Source organism: Urocitellus parryii, chromosome 1 (assembly GCF_045843805.1).
Source record: "Urocitellus parryii isolate mUroPar1 chromosome 1, mUroPar1.hap1, whole genome shotgun sequence".
NCBI lineage: Eukaryota > Metazoa > Chordata > Mammalia > Rodentia > Sciuridae > Urocitellus > Urocitellus parryii.
The window spans coordinates 251746592-251772670 of record NC_135531.1 but is presented as its reverse complement, the minus strand read 5'-3'; the positions used below and the strand labels follow the sequence as shown (position 1 = coordinate 251772670).

Below are 26079 nucleotides of genomic sequence, written 5' to 3'. Positions count from 1 at the left end.
GGGAGGGGGGATAGTAGAGAATAGGACAGACAGCAGAATACATCGGACACTAGAAAGGCAATATGTCAATCAATGGAAGGGTAACTGATGTGATACAGCAATTTGTATACGGGGTAAAAGCGGGAGTTCATAATCCACTTGAATCAAACCGTGTAATATGATGTATTAAGAACTATGTAATGTTATGAACGACCAATAAAAAAAAAAATTCTCTCTCTCTCTCTCTCTCACTCTCTCTTTAAAAAAAAAAAAGTTTAATAAGGAGCTGGGGCTCAATTGGTAGAGCATTTGCCTTGCATGTGTGAGGCACTGGGTTCAATCCTCAGCACCACATAAATACTAGTAAATAAAATAAAGGCATAAAAAAAGTTTAATAAGAAACTGGCAGGGAAACCAACTGATCTGTTCACTTCTTTTACATTAAGGTGTTGCCTAAAATGGCCTAACATACTGAGCAAGAAGTATGTGCTGGGAACTGCCAAGTTTATATTTTTATCTCCTTTAGTCATCAGGACAACAACAATGAACACATAATATTATTATGCAGCAAATCTGAGGAACTGCATACCTCTAGCAAGCAGCAGGACTTAGATTTTAAGTTCAATGGTTTGATCTTGGAGCAATGTATACAATCTGTACACTGTTAAATGACCTTTTAGTTTACCTTTGATATTCCTTTTAAGAATACAATTTAAACATTTCTATGCAATTATATTTTACATATTTATTATTTATCTGTATTCTTTTGTTGGTAGATTTTTTTAATAATAGTTTTATCTATAAAATAAAAACAATTTACAATCCCATGCAATTTACCTATTTAAAGTGTACAATGAGAGCCGGGAATATAGATCAGGGGTAGAAAATATGTCTAGCACTCACAAGACTCTGGGTTCCATCCATGACACTTCAAAACAAACCCACCACCAAAATTTCCCACCCCCCAAAAACAATAAATAAAGTGCTTGACTATTTTTTAAAAAAATGTTTATTGAATAGAGTTGTGCAACTATTACTATAGTCAATCTCCAAATCACATCAAAAGAAACCCCTTACCCATTAGCAGTCATTCCCATTTGTCCCCCAAATTTTCCAGTCCAAAGCAATCACCAATGATCCCTTTGTCACTGCATGTTTGCCTATTCTCCTAATCTGGAATTTCCTTAAGATTTCCTTTTGTGTCTGGCTTCTTTCACTAAGCATGTTTGCAAGGTTAATTCATGTTGTAGCATATATTGACACTCCATTTTTCTATGACTAAATAATATTTCATATTTCACTATTTGAATACATCATATTTTATTTACTAATTTTCAGCTGATGAACATTTGTTTCTAAATGTGAGCTATTATGAACTATGCTGCATAAAATAATGTTTATTATTCAAAAACATTTCTTTGCACTGTATAAATTTTTATGTGGATGAACATGTTTTCAATTCTTTTGACTGCACACCTACAAGAGGAAATGCTGGGTCATATGGAAATTCTATGTTTAGTCTTTTGAGGAACTGCTACAATTTCTTCCAAAGCAAATGCATCATTTTACATTTTTTTAATATATAATTTTTTGGTTGTTGATGGACCTTTATTTAATTTATTTATTTATATGCAGTGCTGAGAATCGAACCCAGTGCCTCACACATTAGGTAAGTGCTCTACCACTGAACCACAACCCCAGCCCCTCATTTTACATTTTTAACAGTTAAAATATGAGGATTCCACTTTCTCTATATCCTCTTTAATACGTTAATACCTATCTTTTTCTGGGAACTGGGGATTGAACTCAGGGCCTCATGCATGTTAGGCAAGCACTCTACCACTGAGCTATGTCTTTGGCCCTTTTTTTTAAACTTTATTTTTGAGGCAGGGTCTTGCTAAATTGCCCAGGCTGATCTCAACTTTGTGATCCTCCTGTCTCAGCCTCCTAACTCCCCAGGATTTCAGGTGTAAGTCAGCGTGCCTGGCATTATCTGTCTTTTAAATTACAGCCATCCTAGTCGGTATCAAGTGGTACCTCATCCCAGCAGCTCAAGAGTCTGAGACAGGAGGATTCCAAGTTCAAAGCCAGCCTCAGCAAAAGCGAGGTGCTAAGCACCTCAGTGAGATCCTGTCTCTAAAACAAATCCCCAAACAAAACAAAACAAAACAGGGCTAGGGATGTGGCTCAGTGGTTGAGTGCGGCCTCCCCCACCCCCACTCCGTTCCCCAAAAAGTGATATCTCACTGGAATTCTGAACTGCATTTCCCTGTTGCCAAATTATATTGAACACCTTTTTCACATGCTTATTGACTGTGTATCTTCCTTGGTGAACTCTCTGTTTGGATATTTTCTCCATTTTTAAATTGGATTGTTTGTCTTTTTATTATTGAGTTGCAATAGTTCTTTATACACTTCTTTATTAGAAAAATGATTTGTAAATATTTCCCCCAATCTTTTCATTTTCTTTTTGATGTTCTTTGAGGCACAAAAAAGTTTTCAATGAAGGTCAATATTATGGTTTGGATGTGAGGTGTTCCCTAAAACCTCCTGCTAATGCAGGAATATTTAAGGTGAAATGATTAGAACTGTGACTTGACCAGTCCATTCTAATTTGAATGGACTAACTGGGTGGTAACTAAGCAGATGTGGCATGGCTGGAGGAGGAAGGCCATTGGGGACATTACCTGGAAGGGTGCATCTTCCCTCTGGCCCCTTCCTCCCTATCTCACTACCTGTTCCCCCTTCCCCTTCTCTCTGCTTCCTGACCCTGCCATGAGCTGACAGTTCTTCTCTGCTGGGTCCTTCCTCCATGATGTTGCTGCCACTTCACCCTGGGTCCAGAGCAGTATAGTTGGCCATCTATGGACTGACACCTCTGAAACTTTCATTCCCAAATAAACTTTCCATTCTCTTAGTCATTCTTGTTGGGTGTTTTTGACCACAGTGATGAAAATGCTGACTAAGACAACCAATTTATCTACTTTTTCTTTACTTACTTGTGCTTTTGGTGTCATACCTAAGAAACCATTGCTTAATCCAACATCACAAGCATTTTTGCTTGTTTTCTTCTAAGAGCTTTTAGTTTTAGCTCTTACATTTAAGTCTTTGATCTATTTTGAGTTACTTTTGTAACTGGTATTGAGGTAGATATTTAAAATCATACGTAAAGGCTAGAACTGGTCTCCTATTCTTCAAAATTCTGAGGTCTGAATGTGTAGCTCAGAATCCCAATTCCAGCTCATGTGATCTTGGACAAGATACCCGATCTCTCTTGGCATTGATATTCTAGTCTGTAAACTGGAGATACAATCCAAAAGATGAGACTTAAATACCTACACTACATACAAGCACTGAATAGAGTGGTTGCCATTCAGTAGGCAGTTCAACAGAGTTCAACTATTTTTTATCACCTTCTAAATATCACTTAAGTTCATCTGTTTTCACTAGTTTCAAAATTTCTACCTTACTTGAGGTCACCAACATTTCTTACTTGGATTACTAAGTCCTATTCTTAAATGGTTTCCTCACCTCTAAACTTATCCTTCTGCAAATTCATTCTTTACTCTGAACCCATAATGACCATTATAAAATGCATATTTGATCATGTGTCCGTCTTCTATATTTCAAAAAATGATCTGCTGGTACCCCAAAGATGAAGTCCCAATGTGTTAACAACTAGGACATGAAGCCTTCTAGGTTTGGCTGCTATTTACTTCTCCAACTTCATCTTTTACTACTACCCCTAACCAGGACCAAGACTATTTCTAGTTTTAGAACACTGGCTAATTCCTACTTATCTTTCAGGAATCAGCTAGACAACACTTTCTCTGAGAAGCCATTCTCAGTCCACTCTAAACCCTATTAACACACAGTCTTCTAATTAACTATTTCCTTATCTCTCTCCAATGAGATTTGATGAGGATGTGACAGTATTTCTTTATCTCTATATTCCCTAATGAGTACTACAGTACCAGTCATAAGATAAATATTTAATAAATGCAGGGTGAATGGATGAATGGTCTTGAAAGTACACATTAGTCTACGCTTTTCCACTAGAAAGAAAATCTACTAAAACAAAGCCATATCTATAACTCAATTGAAAATTTTTTCATGTTTATAGTTTGAGAGGTTTAATTAAACATGAATACCAGGTGTCATAATTATCGAAATGCATATGTGTCCTATTTGTGGTAAGAGGTCAAGATGTTTGATGTGTCAAGTGTTCAAAATTCAAGGTAGATAAATTTATTTTTCAAGTTGCTCTATTTTCTAGGTTTTCCTTTTTCTGCAAAGGCATGTTTTTGAATTAACATGTATTTCTTGTATGCTTTAATATCACTTATTAATAAAAAAATTCAAGTTTCAAGAAAAAAAGTTTTGGACAGTTTTACTATTAAGAAATTATTAACTATAGTGAAACTTAATTCACTTAAAAACTTATTAACTCCTATTAACACCCCTTAATTCAATGAAATTTCATCTTAATCTTTACTTGGAGTAAAAATATAGACTGATTTGCTTTACCTTTCTGAAATACATACAAGTTATTTTTGGATGAATTAGAGGGAGGGGAAGGATGGATCTGTGAAACCATCCAAGTCTTCAGTCTTTTGAGGGTGAAGAGGTGTGGTTTTTAATTAATATTCCAATTTTGATAATAATTAGTCAATATAAATTTTTCACATATTTTGAAAAGTTTACATTTCTGCTTCTTCAGAAATAAACCCAGTTTGTGTAGGTTTTTAAATGTGTTAATGTCTAATTATGTGTGTTTATCTCCCCAGTACTAGGAATTGAACCCAAGGGTGCTCTACCACTGAGCTATATCCTCGTCCCTTTTTATTTTGAGACAGATTTTTTTCACCAAGTTGCCGAGGCTGGTCTCAAACTTATGACTCTTCTGTCTTTGCCTCCCAAGTAGCTGGGATTTTGTGTCCCCGGTCCCAGCTTAAAATATCTTTTTATTTAATTTTTTTTTTTTTAGTTGTAGATGAACACAATACCTTTATTTTATTTATTTTTTTTTAAGTGGTGCTGAGAATTGAACCCAGTGCCTCACATCTGCTACTGAGCCACACCCCCAGCCCCTTAAAATATCTTATATATGGAATAAAGTTACCAATCAGCCTATAAATTTGTAAAAAATAAAAATTGACCACTATATTAATATTTTAAGACAAAAAATATTTTAAAAATTTATATACTGTTACTCATACTTTCTACTGCGAACAATCCACATATACTTAGCAATCCTTAGAAACTCATCCCATAAAAGTGGTTGGCAAACTTTTCCTATAAAGGACCAAGCAATAAATATTTTAGGTTTTGTGAGCCAGATAGTCTGTTAAAACTACTCAATGATATTGTACCAAGAAAGGAGTCATAGACAATATACAAATAATGAACATGGTTTTGTTCCAATAAAACCTTATTTACAAAAAACAGGTGGTGGACCACTTGGTTTGCAAGCCATAATTTGCCAATTCCAGTCCTAAAAAATGATATGAAAGGGGCTGGGGATGTGGCTCAAGCGGTAGTACGCTCGCCTGGCATGCGTTGCGGCCCGGGTTCGATCCCCAGCACCACATACAAACAAAGATGTTGTGTCCGCCGAAAACTAAAAAAATAAATGTTAAAATTCTCTCTCTCTCTCTCTCTTAAAAATAAAAAAAAAAAAAAAAGATATGAAAGTCGCAGAACTAAAAGCTGTCTAGTTTCCAGGGTCTACTGCCTTACTGTTGAGAAAGAAAATTGAATCTAGTCTCCTTCATTCCCAACCCTTCACTTTAAAAGATTCAATCATGGGACCTGAAATGAACTTGCTCATGCCCTGCCAAAAGACTCCAGCCAATTTCAATTCAGTCAAAAAGAAGTGTTCCCTGACCAAGTCATCAAAAGTAGTTCATGGAGCTGTATGTAAGGAATTAAAGTGGTCAAAGGATTTTCCTTTCCAAAAGACTTCATGATACAGGTATTATTATTCCCAATCTTCAGATGAGGAAACTGAAATTTAGAAAGGATAAGCTAGCTACTCATCATCTAGGGTTTTTGTTCCATAACCAGTGGTAATGTCTCTGCATTATTCTGCCTCCAACATAGTGAATCAGTAAAGACCAAACTATGGCAAATCAAAATATATAATCAGCCTTTACAAGTCAGATCTTACACTACAAGAAAATATCATTTTTGTAAACTTAATATTGTTTTCTTTTATAAAGGTTGTCAAGTCAGTATTTAAATTATTGTTTTAAAATGTTTTGGACATTTTTGCTTTAAATAATCACCTTCAAAGTAACAAATAACCAGAACAAATTTCTTTTCTGGATTTTGTGGTTTCTGTGCTCCTACCTGACTCTGGTTAATAGCTGCATGGTTGCCATGGAATGGAGACTGTCTTTCTTTATCTCGATGATGCCGACTGCTGTGTTTACTTCTCTGCAACTGCTGGCGTAATTTTGCAATCTGAAAAAGAGAGAAACAAGTATACCAGAGTGATTTCCACACTACGTAAAAATATATCCTTGCTTAATAAGAACCAGTACAACTACCCTTAGTAAGTCATTTGAATATTAAAAACCAGATTACAACATCCAATTTCTTGTACAATTTTTATACATACACATAATTCATTTCTTTTAAAAAGAAACAGAACATGGGCTGGGGTTGTGGCTCAGCGGTAGAGCGCTCACTTAGCATGTGCAGGGCCCTGAGTTCGATCCTCAGCACCACATAAAAATAAATAAATAGGGCTGGGATTGTGGCTCAGCAGTAGCACGCTCGCCTAGCACATGCGAGGAGCTGGGTTAGATCCTCAGCACCACATAAAAATAAACAAATAAAATAAAGGTTTAAAATAAATAAATAAAGGTATTGTGTCCAACTACAACTGAAAGATAGATATTAAAAAAAGAAAAAGAACTATATTCACACATTGTTCTCAGTCTTCAAGCTTCCTGAGTACTAAGCAAATAAGTTTTCAGCACCAAATAAATTATAGCTTTAAGAATTCAAGAATAACAGCAATTATTCTCTCATTGCTCTTACCATAAGTCAACTTGGATTCAGAATTCTTTACTAAATACCTAACTTTTAATGGCTCCAAAAATTAAGTAGCATTTAAAGACCTAGTCAAGCCATGAAATGTATTCATAGATATAATATTTAAATAATCAATGCAATTTCAATGATTATCCTCTGACTGAATTTTTCTTTCATTTACACATTACGTGTAAAATGCAAATGTCATTAATTATAGGCAAAGAAAACAGTAATCACAGCATAGAACCATAATCAACTGGGTTAAACTGAATTACTAAATTTCAGAAACATTACAGAAAAATAACAAACATGAATTTGCTGTATCATTATAATTTATAAATCTGATGTTTACACTGTATTGACGGTTATGGACTCTCCTACCAAAAAAAAAAAAAAATAGTTCTCACATAATCAGGTAAGTAATGTGTACACTTCCCTATTCAAATCTTTATCCAAGCCAGGCACGGTGGTACATGCCCACAATCCCAGCAGCTCAGGAAACTGAGGCAGGAGGATCAAGAGTTCAAAACCTGCCTCAGCAACTTATCGAGATCTTAAGCAACTCAGTGAGAGCTTGTCTCTAAATAAAATACAAAAAAAGGGCTGGGGATGTGGCTCAGTGGTTAAGTGCCCCTGGGCTCAATCCCCAGTACCAAAAAAACAACCATCAACAATCAATATCCAATCGATACAATTACTTTTTCTGTTGTTCTCTCTCAATTAAAAAAAATCAATGAAAAATGACAAATTGTTGCTGCCTACAACTTTAAAGAACTAGCCAAATGAAAGATAAAATTTCCAGGTGTTCCTTGGAACACCTTCCTGACCTCCTTAAGTTGATCCGTACTGCCCCAGGATGCTGAGCGTTTGTGAGATCCTTTCTTCTTTTCAGAGTACTCTTCAGCCCATGCACTCTCTGTCTATAATGGAAAAAAAGAGGTGTGGAGAGATTTTAACAAAAATCACTTAATAACAATGTATGTCACATTTTTTTTTCTACTACAAAATACATTCTTCTTACCAAAAAAAAATATTAGAAAGCATTTAAAGTACCACAAAGTACCCACAATTCTCCCAGCACCAATTATATTTAGCATATTTCATTTTTATTACTAAGTTACCAATAACTTATTCATATACTATTATTATTACATATTTAATGAACAAAGTATAGATGCATGCTAATAACTGCTAATCTTCTTCCGCTCTTCTTAAGTGCTAGGCACTATGTTTTCTTATGCTTTATCTGATTTAATATATGTACAGATTTCTAGAAGTTTTGCAGATAAGAAAACTGACAATGGGGGGTTAGATAAGTTGCCTATCTCACAGATTGAAGTGGGAGAGCCAAGAAATAAACCTGGCTCAAGAGCTCACAATCTTAATCTTTATACTGTCTACTCTTGCTTTAGAAATGTACAGAGAATAGCTTCAAAAATGTTCTTTAGGGGGCTGGGGTTGTGGCTCAGAGAAAAAGCGCTCACCTAGCATGTGTGAGGCACTGAGTTCGATTCCCAGCACTACATAAAAATTAAATAAAGGTATTGTGTCCACCTACTAAAAAAATAAATGTTTTAAAGAAAAATGTTCTTTAGGTTAACTAAATCTGGAATTTGAAAATAATGTATCAGAAATTAAAAATGATAAATCATGAATTCTTGGCACACGAAAATATGCTTTGCTAGACACACTGGCATATGCGTGTATTACCAGGTGTTTGGATAGCTAAGGTGGGAAGATCATTTGAGGCCACAAGTTCAAGTCTAGCCTGGCAACAGAACAAGACCCCATCTCCAAATAAATAAAAATAAATTGCAGGGGCCATGGTTTAAAAAAAAAAAGTAAAAGAAAATATACTCAACTTCATGGATAATAAGAGATATGCAAGTTAAAACTTTAGCAAGACTGGGCAATTTGATAACAAACTCTCCTGCATTGCTGGTGGGAGTGCACCTTCATGGTTAGTGCAGCCTTCATGAATAGAGATTTTGGCAACTGTTATTAAGGTTATAAATACACATACTGCTTGATAACTGCAATCCTACTTTTGGTAATTTATCCTGCAAACATATGAAATATACATTTTTTAAAATATTTATTTTTTAGTTTTATTTTTTGGCAGACCAACATCTTTCTTTGTATGTGGTGCTGAGGATCGAACCCGGGCGGCACGCATGCCAGGCGAGGACGCTACTGCTTGAGCCACATCCCCAGCCCAATATACATTTTTTAAAAAATATATTTTCAGTTGTAGATGGACACAATATCTTTATTTATTTATTTGAGCTACAGCCTCAGCCCCATGAAATATTCATTTTAATGTGCAAAATGACATATTCATATGATTCCTTACAGCAGTGTTCTTCAAAGACTGAAATAATATAAATACATTGAATTTATTTAGACTTCACTAAATAAATTGTAGCATATCTTTACAATAGATTTGTAGCTATAAAAAGTAAGAAAATTCACAATGTAAAAATGTTAAACAATCTCCAGATACAGTTAAGAAAAGCCTTAAGGTTCAGTATGGTCTGAATAGCAATTGCCTTTATATGGGACAGCTAGAAGAATATGTTATCTCTGGAAGAAAATACATGGTAACCAAAGAAACTGATTATCAGAGGCTGCCCTGTGAGAGGAAGATTCTTCACTATAGACCCCTCTGGACCACTTTAATTTCGTACTACATACACATATATAGCCCATTCAAATCAACAAGTAGTACTAAAAAAATATTACTCACAGTTTTAAGTATCCTTTACACTCAACCTACCAATTAATAATTATAAAATGGTCTAGTTTCAAACAAAGACAAAAAGAATAAGTTTTCCAAAATCAAGAAATTATTTTCCTTAACATAAATTCCTAAATATAAATTATGTTCCTAGATTATGTTCCAAGCCCAAGCTTGGATCCCTTTGTAACTAAGAGGACTCCATTCTCACAACGAACCTTAAAAACCAAATCAGAGGGCTGGGGTTGTGGTCCAGCGGTAGAGCGCTCATCTAGCACATGCGATGCCCTGGGTTCATCCTCAGCACCACATAAAATAAATAAATCTTAAAAAGGTATTGGGCTGGGGATGTGCTCAAGCGGTAGCGCGCTCACCTGGCATGCATTGGAGCTCTGGGTTCCATCCTCAGCACCACATAAAAAAAAAATAAAGATGTTGTGTCTACCGAAAACTAAAAAATAAATATTAAAAAAACTCTCTCTCTAAAAAAAAGAAAAAAAAAAGGTATTGCACCCAACTTCAAATAAAAAATAAAAATATTTTTTAAAAAATCAGAAGAAAGGACTGCAATTCAGTCAACTGCCCACTACTACTGAATGCCCTGTTCCATCCTAAACTCCACTTTCAGTTCAGGATTATCAATTGATAAGTCATCCCAGGGGTAGTAACTCTTATTGTGCTTATGATTTTTCATGTGAGGGTCCACTGGCTCTGTAGTCAGTTGTTAAAACACCCATCACAAACACCAACGCATGTAGGATGGGGTGCTGTATAGCTATAAACCTGGTGACACAAGAGAATCTCAAGTTCAATGTCAGCCTCGGCAACTTAGGGAGAACCTGTCATAGAGTAAAAAATATAAAGGGCTAGGGATGTGGCTTAGTGGTTAAGTGCCCCTGGATTTAATTGAAAGTATCAAACTAAAACCAAAATCAAGGTAATGAATGATCTTAATACTAGAAATTGTTTAATTTTAAATCATTCTTGATAAAATACAGCACAGTATGCATGGTTCATATATTGATGTTAAACACATGTTTAAGTCCCATCCACCTCAGTTATATGTCTCTGTAATCTTAGACAAATTACTTATCATATAGGATGACTTTTAATTTCTCCATTTTATAAACAGGAATAACAATCTATCTACTAAAGTAATAGGTGAATTAAAGGAGTTAATATATGAAAAAGGTTTAATTTCTAAGCCCAATGCCAAGGACAAAATATTCAATAAGTGTTAGCTGCAATTTTCATTGTATTATGTCAAGTATTCAAACTTTTTTTTCTTTTTTAATCTCTTATGGTTATGGAAATATGATAAAAAATGGCTGAGTCATAATTTCACTTAAAACAGGATGGAAACAGTAATTTTCACTTTATAAAAATATTTTTGTGAGTTCTAATCAAATGTAAGTGATAACAGGAATTATAAACATTAAGTGGGAAAAAAACAAGGCCTGATTCTTGAATGTAGTCTATGGGCTTGCATCTGAGTGAGAGATGAAGCAAAGAGGGCAAAGCAAGAATAGGAAACTATTCTCCACATATAAATGTCCATATTAATTTTATACTTAAAATTTCAATATTAATTTTTATAATTTTTTATAAAATAAAAAAACAACTCTCATTTTAATTGGTGCATAATAACTACACAGAAAAGTGAGTTTCACTGACTCATTCATACATGTACATAATTTTCACATATATCACTATATTAACTTTGTGCTAAAAAAGATCATGAAGAACTACTTTGTGGATATAGTTTCAAATTCAAGAACTGTTTGCTTAAACAACTGTTTGCATATACTTGCATCTAGGGTTTAATAGTTTCATATTTAACACAGGTCTTACTTGCTAAGTTTCTCAAATGGAGCTTGAGGTAAAGAAGTTGGCTTATGCTTCTTTATATAAAAAGGAGGGAAAAAACCTTAAAGAAAAGGGAGAATCTCTATAGATAGAATAACCCTTAATACATTAATTAAAAATAATAGAATAACCCTTAATACATTAATTAAAAAACAAGGTTGCAGAAGATAGTATAAAATATTGTACTTTATATGTGTAAAGAAAATCACCTGGGCTGGGGTTATGGCTCAGTAGCAGAGTCCTTGCCTAGCATGTATGAGGCCCTGGGTTTGATCCTCAGCACCACATAAAAAAGGTATTGTGTCTATCTACAACTAAAAATTTAAAAAAAAAAGAAAAGAAAAGAAAAGAAAATCACCTTTTTCCTTTTTTTTTTATTCTACCATTTTTGCAATCTAAAAAAAAAATAAATAACTGAAGGATCATCAATGAATACTAAAACTGATAGGTAAAAAGTTAGTAGGGAACAGGATATTCATGTGCCAAAAATTATCCCACAAACTACTTGCTAATTGCAAAAGGAAAAAGTTCATTTACAAATGTGTAGGATAATTCATTTTTAAAACCCCAATATTATTAAGAAAAAAGTATTAGAATGTGCTGGTCTTAAAGAAGATCAAAGAAAAATAAAATATGATGTATAAATTTTGGATTGGATCCTACTTTAAAAACAAAAACAAACAAAACAAGGTCTGGAAACAGGCCTCTTAGAATACTAGGCTTACCCAAGAAAGCTACTGAGAGGCAACAACAGAACTTATTCTGAGGTCAATGGAATTAAGTCTGGGAAAAAAATTTAACATTTTCCTTTCCTCCTAGTATTATATTCTTTCAGCCAATAGAAGGAGGTTTTATTAAAAACAGCAACTGTTACTCAAATAATAATAATTTAAAAACAAAAATAGTTCCATCTCTTCAGTTTTTCCTTAACATCAAGATTTTAATTTTTGGTGTTACTTTTATCTAGCAAACATTGTTTTTGTTTTTTTTTTCTGCAATAAAGTCCAGATTTTTCTTGCAATAAAAGAAACAACCCCTATCTGGGTATAGGGGCACATGTCTGTAATCCCAGTGGCTCAGGAGGCTGAGGCAGGAGGATCACTAGTTCAGAGCTAGCCTCAAAAATGGAGAGGTGCTAAGCAACCCAGTGAGACCCTGTCTCTAAATAAAATACAAAATACAGCTGGGGATGTGGCTCTGAGTTCAACCCCGGGTACCAAAACAAAATAAAACAACCGAGGGCCTGCAAGCTAGGGGAACCTGCGACCCACGGGCAGGTCAGGCCCAGCAACCTGCCCAGTGACAGAGCAGCTACACGCGCCTGCATGGAACGCGGATCTGCGACCCACCAGTAGGACAGGTCCAGCGGCCTGCTGAGGGGCAGGCCCGTCCCCTCCCCCAGTGTCTGCAAGGTAGGCGGGACTGTGACCACCGGCAGATCAGCCCCAGCAGCCCGCTGAGGGGCGGAGCCGGCCCCTCCCCCAGGGCCTGCAAGCTAGGGGAACCTGCAACCCACGGGCAGGTCAGGCCCAGCAACCTGCCGAGTGACAGAGCAGCTACATGCGCCTGCAGGGAACGTGGATCTGCGACCCACTAGTAGGACAGGTCCAGCGGCCTGCTGAGGGGCAGGCCCGGCCCGTCCCCTCCCCCAGTGCCTGCAAGATAGGCAAACCTGCGACCCATCGGGAGGTTAGGCCCAGCAACCTGCGGAGTAACAGAGGTGCCCCTCACGCCTGCTGGGAAGGCGGACCTTTGACCGACCAGCAGAGCAGACCTAGGGCCAGCCAGCGTGGTAGACGGATCACACCAATTGGAGGAGGATCACAGCCACTACCTGCCCTGCAAGGGTGATTTTTCAACTATACTAAAGCAATATAAATAAATAGAGGGAAAATTTCAAAAACACAACAGTTTCACCAAGCAGAAAGAAACGCCAGCAGTATGAAAAGACAAGGTAAGAAAGGACCACAGGCAATGCAGGTCAACTCAACTTTAGAAGAGGTAATAGCTGCAACAAATGGAATGTCAGATAGAGAGGTCAGGATATACATGCTTCAGATGATCTGGAGTCTCAAGGAAGAAATGAGACAGCAAAATCAGACAATGAAAGATCACATTGACAAGGAACTACATAAACAAATCCAGGAAGTAAAAGATCAATTTCACAGGGAGATAGAGGTAATAAAAAACAAACAAATAGAAATCCTAGAAATGCAGGAAACAATAAACCAACTTAAAAACTCAATTGAGAATACTACCAGCAGAGTGGATCACTTAGAAGATAGAACATCAGACAATGAAGACAGAGTATTTCAACTTGAAAAGAACATAGACAGCTCAGCAAGTCTGCTAAGAAACCATGAGCAGAACATCCAAGAACTATGGGATAATATCAAAAGACCAAACTTAAGAGTCATTGGGATACAGGAAGGCACAGAACTCCAAACCAAAGGAATAAACAACCTATTCAGTGAAATAATACGAGAAAACTTCCCAGACTTGAAGAATGAGACAGAATCCCAAATCCTAGAAGCCTACAGGACGCTGAATGTGCAAAATCATAAGAGATCCACACCTAGACACATTATAATGAAGATGTCCAACATACAGAATAAGGAGAGAATTTTAAAAGCTACAAGAGAAAGGAAGCAGATTACATTTAGGGGTAAACCAATCAGGATAACAGCTGATCTCTCAACACAGACTCTGAAAGCTAGAAGATCCTGGGATAACATATTTCAAACGCTAAAAGAAAATGGGTTCCAACCAAGAATCGTGTATCCAGCGAAATTAAGCTTCAGGATGGAAGATGAAATTAAAACATTCCACGATAAACAAAAGTTAAAAGAATTTGCAGCTAGAAAACCATCTCTTCAAAAAATCCTTGGCAAAACACTACAGGAAGAGGAAATGGAAAACAACAATGAAAACCAACAGTGGGAGGTAGGACAGTAAAGGGGGGAAAATAATCTAAGAGGAAAACAAATCAGGTTTATTAGCATTAATAAACAAATATGGCTGGAAGAACAAACCATATCTCAATAATAACCCGAAATGTTAATGGCTTAAACTCACCAATTAAGAGACACAGGCTAGTTGAATGGATCACAAAACAAGACCCAACAATATGCTGCCTACAGGAGACGCATTTGATAGGAAAAGATATACATAGACTGAAGGTGAAAGGTTGGGAAAAATCATATCACTGATATGGACTGAGGAAACAAGCAGGAGTGTCCATACTCATATCAAATAAGATAGATTTCAAGCCAATGTTAATCAAAAGGGATAAAGAGGGACACTACATACTGCTCAAGGGAACCATACACCAACAAGACATAACAATCATAAATATATATGCCCCAAACAACGGTGCTGCTATGTTCATCAAGCAAACTCTTCTCAAGTTCAAGAGTCTAATAGACCACCATACAATAATCATGGGAGACTTCAACACACCTCTCTCACCACTGGACAGATCTTCCAAACAAAAGTTGAATAAGGAAACTATAGAACTCAATAACACAATTAACAACCTAGACTTAATTGACACATATAGAATATACCACCCTACATCAAGCAGCTACACTTTTTTCTCAGCAGCACATGGATCCTTCTCAAAAATAGATCATATATTATGTCACAGGGCAACTCTTAGACAATATAAAGGAGTAGAGATAATACCATGCATCTTATCTGATCATAATGGAATGAAACTGAAAATCAATGATAAAAGAAGGAAGGAAAAATCATGCATCACTTGGAGAATGAACAATAGGTTACTGAATGATCAATGGGTTTTAGAAGACATCAAGGAGGAAATTAAAAAATTCCTAGAGTTAAATGAAAACACAGACACAACATATCGGAATCTATGGGACACATTGAAAGCAGTTCTAAGAGGAAAATTCATTGCTTGGAGTTCATTCCTCAAAAAAAGAAAAAACCAACAAATAAATGATCTCATACTTCATCTCAAAATCCTAGAAAAAGAAGAGCAAAACAACAGCAAAAGTAGAAGGCAAGAAATAATTAAAATCAGAGCTGAAATTAATGAAATTGAAACAAAAGAAACATTGAAAAAATTGACAAAACTAAAAGTTGGTTCTTTGAAAAAATAAATAAAATTGACAGACCCTTAGCCATGCTAACGAAGAGAAGAAGAGAGAGAACTCAAATTACTAGCATACGGGATGAAAAAGGCAAGATCACAACAGACACTTCAGAAATACCGAAGATAATCACAAATTATTTTGAATCCTTATACTCCAATAAAATAGAAGACAGCGAAGGCATCGAGAAATTTCTTAAGTCATATAATCTGCCCAGATTGAGTCAGGAGGATATAGACAACCTAAACAGACCAATATCAATTGAGGAAATAGAAGAAACCATAAAAAGATTACCATCTAAGAAAAGCCCAGGACCGGATGGGTATACAGCAGAGTTTTACAAAACCTTTAAAGAGGAACTAATGCCAATACTTTTCAAGCTATTTCAGGAAATAGAAAAAGAGGGAGAACTTCCAAATTCATTCTACGAGGCCAACATCACCCTGATTCCCAAACCAGACAAAGACACTTCAAAGAAAGAAAACTACAGACCAATATCTCTAATGAACCTAGATGCAAAAATCCTCAATAAAATTCTAGCGAATCGGATACAAAAACATATCAAAAAAATTGTGCACCATGATCAAGTAGGATTCATCCCTGGTATGCAAGGCTGGTTCAATATACGGAAATCAATAAATGTTATTCACCACATCAATAGACTTAAAAATAAGAACCATATGATCATCTCGATAGATGCGGAAAAAGCATTCGACAAAGTACAGCATCCCTTCATGTTCAAAACTCTCGAAAAACTAGGGAAAACAGGAACATACCTCAACACTGTAAAAGCAATTTATGCTAAGCCTCAGGCTAGCATCATTCTGAATGGAGAAAAATTGAAGGCATTCCCTCTAAAATCTGGAACAAGACAGGGATGCCCTCTTTCACCACTTCTGTTCAACATAGTTCTCGAAACACTGGCCAGAGCAATTAGACAGACGAAAGAAATTAAAGGCATAAAAATAGGAAAAGAAGAACTTAAATTATCACTATTTGCAGATGACATGATTCTATACCTAGCAGACCCAAAAGGGTCTACAAAGAAACTATTAGAGCTAATAAATGAATTCAGCAAAGTGGCAGGTTATAAAATCAACACGCATAAATCAAAGGCATTCCTGTATATCAGCGACAAATCCTCTGAAATGGAAATGAGGACAACCACTTCGTTCACAATATCCTCAAAAAGAATAAAATACCTGGGAATCAACCTAACAAAAGAGGTGAAAGACTTATACAATGAAAACTACAGAACCCTAAAGAGAGAGATAGAAGAAGATCTTAGAAGATGGAAAAATGTACCCTGTTCATGGATAGGCAGAACTAACATCATCAAAATGGCGATATTACCAAAAGTTCTCTATAGGTTTAATGCAATGCCAATCAAAATCCCAAAGGCATTTCTTGTAGAAATAGAGAAAGCAATCATGAAATTCATATGGAAGAATAAAAGACCCAGAATAGCAAAAACAATACTAAGCAGGAAGTGTGAATCAGGTGGTATAGCGATTCCAGTTTTCAAACTATACTACAGAGCAATAGTAACAAAAACAGCATGGTACTGGTACCAAAACAGGCGGATGGACCAATGGTACAGAATAGAGGACACAGAAACCAACCCACAAAACTACAACTTTCTTATATTTGATAAAGGGGCTAAAAGCATGCAATGGAGAAAGGATAGCATCTTCAACAAATGGTGCTGGGAAAACTGGAAATCCATATGCAACAAAATGAAACTGAATCCCTTTCTCTCACCATGCACAAATGTTAACTCAAAATGGATCAAGGAGCTTGATATTAAATCAGAGACACGGCATCTGATAGAAGAAAAAGTTGGCTACGACCTACATGCTGTGGGGTCGGGCTCCAAATTCCTCAATAGGACACCCATAGCACAAGAGTTAACATCTAGAATCAACAAATGGGACTTACTCAAGCTAAAAAGTTTTTTTCTCAGCAAAAGTAACAATAAGAGAGGTAAATAGGGAGCCTACATCATGGGAACAAATCTTTACTCCTCACACTTCAGATAGAGCCCTAATATCCAGAGTATATAAAGAACTCAGAAAATTAGACAATAAGATAACAAATAACCCAATCAACAAATGGGCCAAGGACTGGAACAGACACTTCTCAGAGGAGGACATACAATCAATCAACAAGTACATGAAAAAATGCTCACCATCTCTAGCAGTCAGAGAAATGCAAATCAAAACCACCCTAAGATACCATCTCACTCCAGTAAGATTGGCAGCCATTATGAAGTCAAACAACAATAAGTGCTGGCAAGGATGTGGGGAAAAGGGTACACTTGTACATTGTTGGTGGGACTGCAAATTGGTGCAGCCAATTTGGAAAGCAGTATGGAGATTTCTCGGAAAGCTGGGAATGGAACCACCATTTGACCCAGCTATTCCCCTTCTCGGTCTATTCCCTAAAGACCTAAAAAGAGCATGCTACAGAGACACTGCTACATTGATGTTCATAGCAGCACAATTCACAATAGCAAGACTGTGGAACCAACCTAGATGCCCTTCAATAGACGAATGGATAAAAAAAATGTGGCATTTATACACAATGGAGTATTACTCTGCATTAAAAAATGACAAAATCATAGAATTTGGTGGGAAATGGATGGCATTAGAGCAGATTATGCTAAGCGAAGCTAGCCAAGCCCTAAACAACAAATGCCAAATGTCTTCTTTGATATAAGGAGAGTAGCTAAGAATAGACTAGGGAAGAAGAGCACGAGAAGAAGACCAACATTAAACAAGGATGAGAGGTGGGAAGGAAGGGGAGAGAGAAGGGAAATTGCATGGAGATGGAAGGAGACCCTCAGGGTTTTATAAGGTTGCATACAAGAGGAACTGAGGGGAAAGGGGAAAATAATACAAGGGGGAGGAATGAACTACAGTAGTGGGGGTAGAGAGAGAAGAGGGGAGGGGAGGGGAGGGGAGGGGGGATAGTGGAGGATAGGAAAGGCAGCAGAATACAACAGACATGAGTATATCAATATGTAAATCAATGGAAGTGCAACTGATGGGATTCTGCAAGCTGTATACGGGGTAAAATGGGAGTTCATAACCCAATTGAATCAAAGTGTGAAATATGATATATCAAGAACTATGTAATGTTTTGAACAACCAACAATAAAAAAAAAATAAAAATAAATATCACGTTAAATAAAAAAAGTGATTAAAAAAAATATAAAACAACCACTCCTAAACAAGTTTGTAGATTTATAAATAACTACCTTCAATAATTTGACTTTGTATTAGTTTCTAATTTACCAAATATTTAATTTTAGTAGGTTTTAATTATACGCCATCTTATAAGGTTTCTGAACACAGATCTTTTCCACAAATTTGAAAAGCCAATCCATAAATTTAAAAAATAAAGCAATCTTATAAAATATGGAAATCAACCTGCAACAGTGAAAAGAAAGCCTCTGAGACATGAAAATTCTAAGAGAAAATAAGAATTTTAAAAGCAAAAGATGACTGGTGTATGTCATAATAAATAGGAAAGAAATCACAATCACATATTCAAAATAAACTACCTATTAGATAAATAAGCCTGAGGTAAGGAAGTTGGAAAAATAATTGTAGATGGATATAGAATTATAGGTGGATAGTTGTTTTCCCTGGTTATACAAAGTTATCCAACTATCTTCTGTCCTGTTATTTTTTTGTATTGGAATTAAACCCAGGCTATTGCACATTAACTTGTTCCTTTTTGTTGCTTGCTTTTGTATATTTAAGTTGGATAACTTCTATATAACTTGTTTTATTAATATTGGGAAAGTATCTGAACTCAATAGAAGATATACAAAGAGCCAAAAAGCATATACAAAGGTGCTCAACAAATCAGGAGTGGTATAATCCCAGTAGTTTGGGAGACTGAGGGAGGAGGATCACCAAGTTCAAAGCTAGTCTCAGCAACTTAGTGAGGCTATGTCTCAAAATAAAATATACATATATATATTTTAAAAAGAAGGGGGCACTGGGAATGTGGCTCAGTGGTTAAGCGCCCCTAGGGTTCAATCCCTGGTATCAAAAAAAAAAAAAAAAAAACCACTGTTCAACATCATTAATCATATACAAAAATACAAATCAAAACTGCTTCACACCAATTAGGAGACTATAATAATATTTTTAAAGGGAAAATAAAAAGTGCTGGTAAAGATGTAGAGAAACTAAATCCCAAGTGTTTCTGGTGTATCTAATGTGAAAACAATCTGACAGTTCCTCTAAAAGGTAAATGTTTATTGTAAAAATAGTAACGAATTGCTATATGACCCAGTAATTCCACTCCTAGGTATGGAATAAAAGAAATTGATCCTTAAACTAGGAATGGAACCACCATATGACCCAACTATCTCATTGCTTGGTATATATCCAAAAGAGCTAAAATCAGCACACTACAGGGATACAGCCACATCAATGTTTAAAACAAAACAATTCAAAACAGCCAAGTTAATGGAACCAATCTAGGTGCACTTTTGATAAGCCTCTCAGGAAATCCTAATATACACAAATGTTTCAGGAATTTGTACAAAGGGTAGAACAATAATTTGAGAAATGACTTTCAGAGTGAAATACTTCAAGATAAGAATTATAATAAACCTACCTGTGTAGCTTTGTCCCTCATGCAAGGTGCAGCTTGCCCATGACTGTCACGAGGCCAGTGCCCAGCTAGGTATGGAGCTGCAAGTGTATCCAGGGAAGAAGTGCGACGGATAATACTGGAAGGGCTTGAGGAAGGAGGTCGCGTTTTGTCACCTAGATTTAAAAAATATGTATTTATTTTAAAAATAGCTTAGGAAGAAAACAAGTTATATAGAAGTTATCCAACTTAAATATACAAAAATAAGCAACAAAAAGGAACAAGTTAATGTGCAATAGCCTGGGTTTAATTCCAATACAAAAAAATAACAGGGCAGAAGATAGTTGGATAACTTTGTATAACCTGGGGAAAAAACTATCCATCTACAATTCTATATCTAGTTATATATTATTCAAAAGCGAGGATGAAACATTAATTCTCAGATGACTAACAAGATTTACCAAGCAAAGACACCCTCTGAAAAATATTACTTTTTAAAGAAAGGTACCACCAAAAGAAGAAGATCGAAAAGATCAGATCAGGGTTTAAGAAGCAGCACTGACAAGCAAATAAATTAACAAACTAATGGATAAACATAAGTAAACATTTACTGTAAAAATAATAACTAAGCAGTTTAAAAAAACTAAAATACTAGATAACAATATGAGAATTGGGATAAGGGTGAATGGACGGGGGAAAAAAAGGGGACTCTATTTTAGCCTAGGGAGTAATGTTTTAAAATTTGGTACTTTATAAATATCATGAACATATATGTCAATAATCAGCTTCAAAGTGCTAGCTGTTAACTTTCTTCTTTTTGGTGGGGTCATGGAGTATTAGGGAATGAACCCGGGATGCTTAACCACTTTATTTATTTATTTATTTTTTAGAGAGAGTGGGGGGGGGAGGGAGGGAGGGAGGGAGGGAGAGAGAGAGAGAGAGAGAGAGAGAATATTTTAATATTTATTTTTTAGTTCTCAGTGGACACAACATCTTTGTTGGTATGTGGTGCTGAGGATCGAACCCGGGCCGCACGCATGCCAGGCAAGCTCGCTACCGCTTGAGCTACATCCCCAGCCCAACCACTTTATTTTAAGACAGGGTCTTGCTAAGTTGCTTAGGGCCTTGATAAGTTGCTGAGGCTGGCTTTAAACTTGCAATCCTCTCGCCTCCCAAGCAGCTGGGATTATAAGTATGCGCCACCGTGACCAGCCTGATAACTTTTTTCTAATGCTCTCTAGTCCTAAGAACTCTGGAGCTGCTTTTTGATGATCTAAAATGCCCTTGACTATTATAACCCTAAACTGGGTGGAGCTGTGTATTTTCTGAATCAGAATCATACTTAGTTCCCTTCTCATCAGCTTATCAGAGACCTGGAGGTTGTGAGGGCTAGCTAGACCACAGCAAGAAAGAGAGGGCAAGTACTAAGAAGTAATGGGGAAGATCTAAAGAACACACAGAAGACACAAGAAAGGAATACTCCAGAGAAAGGAAACACCTACTAGAGGGAAAAGGAAAGAGGAAAAGAATATCAGTTCTATATTATATTTAAATATACAACCAATCACAGAATGTCAAAAGGACTTTAGAGATGTGACCCCAATGTAATCATTATTTCCTTTCTTCACATTTGTGTATCATTCATTTAAGCACATTCTGTGAAATAGGTATTATCCTCATTTGTTAAATGGGGTAGAGAAAAGAGGTAGGCTAAGTACATGGAGAAATTATTTGCTTGTTGTTCAATAGCTAGTTATAGTAATACCATGATCTGAAATCAGGTTTCTTTCCACTATATTTATGTTGCCTCCCTATGGTGAGAGGGAGGGTTTGAAGGCTTAACTCCAGTTCTACGCCTAACAAATTTCTATCTATGAGAGAAACAAAGAATGGGACAATTCCTGCTCTTCAGTATAGGAAACCAGATGCTATGATATAAACAGTCTCAATTAGTATAGACACACACCTAAGAGCCAAAGAATCACTTAAGCATTCTCCTAAAAAAAGGTATACTTGGGGACCCCAAATCAAAACTCTAGGCCTACCAAATCAAAATTTCTAGGGGTGGGGGGAGTAATTTTCTTTAGAACCACATTATCCTTGGCATCCAATAAATGTCTACCTAAATCTCTTTCTTGTTTATAAATTAAAACCTTGTTTTATAATTTTCAGGGAACTAGGAGGGAATAATGAAAAATCACATAGGAAGTCAAACTCATGGCCAAAAAAAATTAGTGACAATTTTTCATATCATTAGTAACATTATTTAAAGTGCCTAGTTATTATCCTACTCCAAACATCAACAGAACCTTCAGAGGAAGGCTTAATAACTTACCAGCTAAAAAGACAGCTTTCAAGATAAAGCTCACTGATCCTTTGCTATTGAGATTACCCTAGGAATGCATAAACCAAATCAACTGAAAGAATCAACCACAAGCTTTGCAAAATGAGTAAGTTTCAGAGTAAATTAAAGGGGTATTTACCAATACATGAATGTTGACTAAAAGATAGTCATGTGGGCTGGGGTTGTGGCTCAGTGGTAGAGCAATTGCCTTGCATGCGTGAGGCCCTGAGTTCGAGCCTCAGCACCACATATAAATAAATAAATAAATAAAATAAGGTATTGGGTCCATCTACAAAAAAAATTATTAAAAAAAAGATAGTCATGTGAATTACTATAGAAAAAGAATGGCAATAAAGCAAATGTAATATATAAGATTATATAAAAAAGAGAAATGAAAACATTGCAAACATCAATTTCTAGTTAATAACTAACTTGATTAACATTTCTCATGTATGAAAACTTACATTCAGGCCTTTTTTTTTTGTGGGGGGGGGGATGGTAGTGGGGACTGAACCCAGGGTCTCACACCTCACACCTGCTAGGTAAATGCTCTACCACTGAGTTACGACTCCAGTCCCCACAAAATGTCAAATATATATATATATATTTTGTTGTTGTTGTTGTTGTAAACGGACTTTATTTTATTTTACTTATTTTTATGTGGTGCTGAGGATTGAACACAGTGCCTCACATGTGTGAGGCAAGTGCTTTGCCACTGAGCTACAACCCCCACCCTCAAATGCCAAGTTTTGATAAATAATCATCAAGTGTCAATCAAGATCACACATGTGGTTTAACCATTGCAAATGAATCTATATATAATTTTCTGTAAGAGAAGAGTGAGGCTGGTTAGAATTAGCAGTGAAAGTGGAAAACATGTTCTGTAAATAAATGGACCTCATTAAAATTATATACAGGGTGCACATCTTTTAAGACTGACTCCTCAAATCTCAGAGTGAAATTAAAGTATTTCAAAACTAATGATCACGTTTAAGACTCTACTTACTTATAAAGAACACTTAAAATGAATTGCAGGATAAACAGGATACAACAAATTCCAAAATGAAAAGAAAGTTGAATACATTAGAGTCATATAGTGTAATATTATAGGCCATTCAAAAGAATAAACACAGAAATTGACATGTTCTGATGTACAGAATCATTGATTATAAACTAAGCAAGTCCTCATACATCTACAAAAGGCAAAATCTCATCTCTTGTTTACAAAAGTAGTTAGAAGTAAATATGAGAAGAATCTGGAGAAAATATGCAACTAACCTTTTGGGAAAAGAATTAGGTTTTTGGGCTGGGGTTGTGGCTCAGCGGTAGAGTGTTTGCCTAGCACGTGCAAGGCCCTGGGTTCGATCCTTAGCACCACATAAAAAAATAAATAAATAAAAGGTATTGTGTGCAACTACAACTAAAAATAAAATTAAAAAAAAAAAAAAAAAGAATTAGGTTTTTAATTTCTATAGACATTTCTGTACTGTTTGAATTTTTTGTAGGGCGTTTATAGCCAGAGAAAAGATAGAAATAACAAAATTTAAAAACTAAGTTACTGATTTTTTGAAATAATAAAATGTTGAAATATATATAAATGAATGCATTTGATTTCTGAACTTTTCATAGCTTATAGTATCTGGCTTTGGGGAAACTATGAGCCACAGGCAAAATCTGGTTTATACCTGTTTTATTTATATGGCAAGCTAAAAATATTTTGCATTTTTAAATGGTTTTGAAAAAAATAAAAATAATATTCTGTGATATATAATAAAATTCAAATTTCAATGTCTATAAAGTTTTATGGGACACAGCAATATTCATTTATATATTATATATAACTGCTTTTATACTGTAAAGGGAGAATTATGTATGTGTAGCAAAAACCTCATGAGGTACCCTCATAACTTCACAATATGCCTGAGAATACAGGCATATGCTACCACACAAAGCTTAAAATATCAAACCAAACAGAATATTAAATATTATTGTTAAAAATATTCAATAAGAGGCTACACTTATTTTATGATAGCACACTTCCCTTGATCTGCTTTTTATTCCATCACTGTTAATCCTTTTTATTTTATAGCCATACTTATGATGCTCTTGATTTGTTGATTATACAGATCAATTTCATTAAAGTCCAAAGATAACAAGTCTTTAGGTATATTTTGTATCAAATTAAAAGAGAAAAATTGTGCTTTCATAGTTGCTACAAAGAAATACTGGAGAGATTTGGTGGGAAACAACAAAACACAAAATATATATACACACACAAACACACATATATAGCTAATAAAATTACCTGAGGAGTGTAATGCTTGTTTATTTTTTTTTGTGTATATCTTTGCAATCTATTTTATATATATTTGACAAAAGAGACTGTGAAATATTTAGCCATGCAGAATATGTGACCAGACCAGAGCATGTGTAGGAAGACTTTTTGGTAATCTTTAACTCTACCCTAAAATGATGGACTACAAGTTATTATGTGTTACCTACACTTCGATCAGTAATATTAGCAAATCCCCAAGTGTTAGAAACATTAGTTTGTTTCCCTTGTACATTTTTTATTCATATTACAATGCTGTTACTGGGTGGTCCTTTTTAAACAAAACATTATTTGCAAAACAGAGGGTATTATTTGTTTTTAAAGCTTTTGTAAATAAAGGCTTCAGAAATGTTAAAAAAATATTAAATAAATGTATGTATACGACTACATTAACAAAGCTACCATTCTAATTTTATATAATGGCAAATACTTTGCCCGTTATTCCCTGTACATGTGAAGACATTTTTTAAGACCTGTCTTCAAATTGCATTACATTATTGTTTTAGTAAGAGACTTACATAGTTACAAGTATGAAAGTTTAGTTGCTGGTAATGTGACCCAGATAACAAAAAGATTCAATTCCATTAAGATAATAGTTACAACAGCTGTGTTGCCAATAATCACAAAAACTGCTTCACAGATATGTCTCATGTACATAATAGGCTTTCAAAATGACAATTATTTCACCAAAACAATGCCAATTTGTTATAAATACTAACCATCTCTCCATGTACAGACTACTTTTCAGTATGTTTTGAATCAACAGAAAAGAAACACATGTAGTATATATCCACAAGTTCAAGAAAACATGTCCTCTCACTATTAATTCTGAAACTTGAAAAGCAATAAATACACATACTCACACTACCTAAAAAAATTAATCCCTACTGGAATAGTCACAAGAAGACTGTTCTAAGCTAGAAGCAGAAAAGGGGTACACATAACGATGTAAAGTGGTGTATATCATTAAAATCAAATTACTAAAAGCTGTCAGGTACTTTAAAAAATATTTGTTTATTTTATTTATTTATTTTTATGTGATGTTGAGGATTGAACA

At 35.3% G+C, this 26079-nt stretch overlaps 1 protein-coding gene across 1 annotated transcript in view; it reads right to left on the bottom strand.

Moving 5' to 3' along the window:
- Fam117b (family with sequence similarity 117 member B) overlaps positions 1-26079 on the bottom strand; it is a 101674-nt gene that overhangs the window by 22619 nt on the left and 52976 nt on the right. The window contains exons 2-4 of the mRNA XM_026405371.2: positions 20371-20522; positions 7848-7940; positions 6331-6444 (exon numbers count right to left, since the gene is read on the bottom strand). Coding sequence (XP_026261156.2) covers positions 6331-6444; positions 7848-7940; positions 20371-20522 — 359 coding nt within the window. The remainder of the gene's footprint in view (positions 1-6330; positions 6445-7847; positions 7941-20370; positions 20523-26079) is intronic.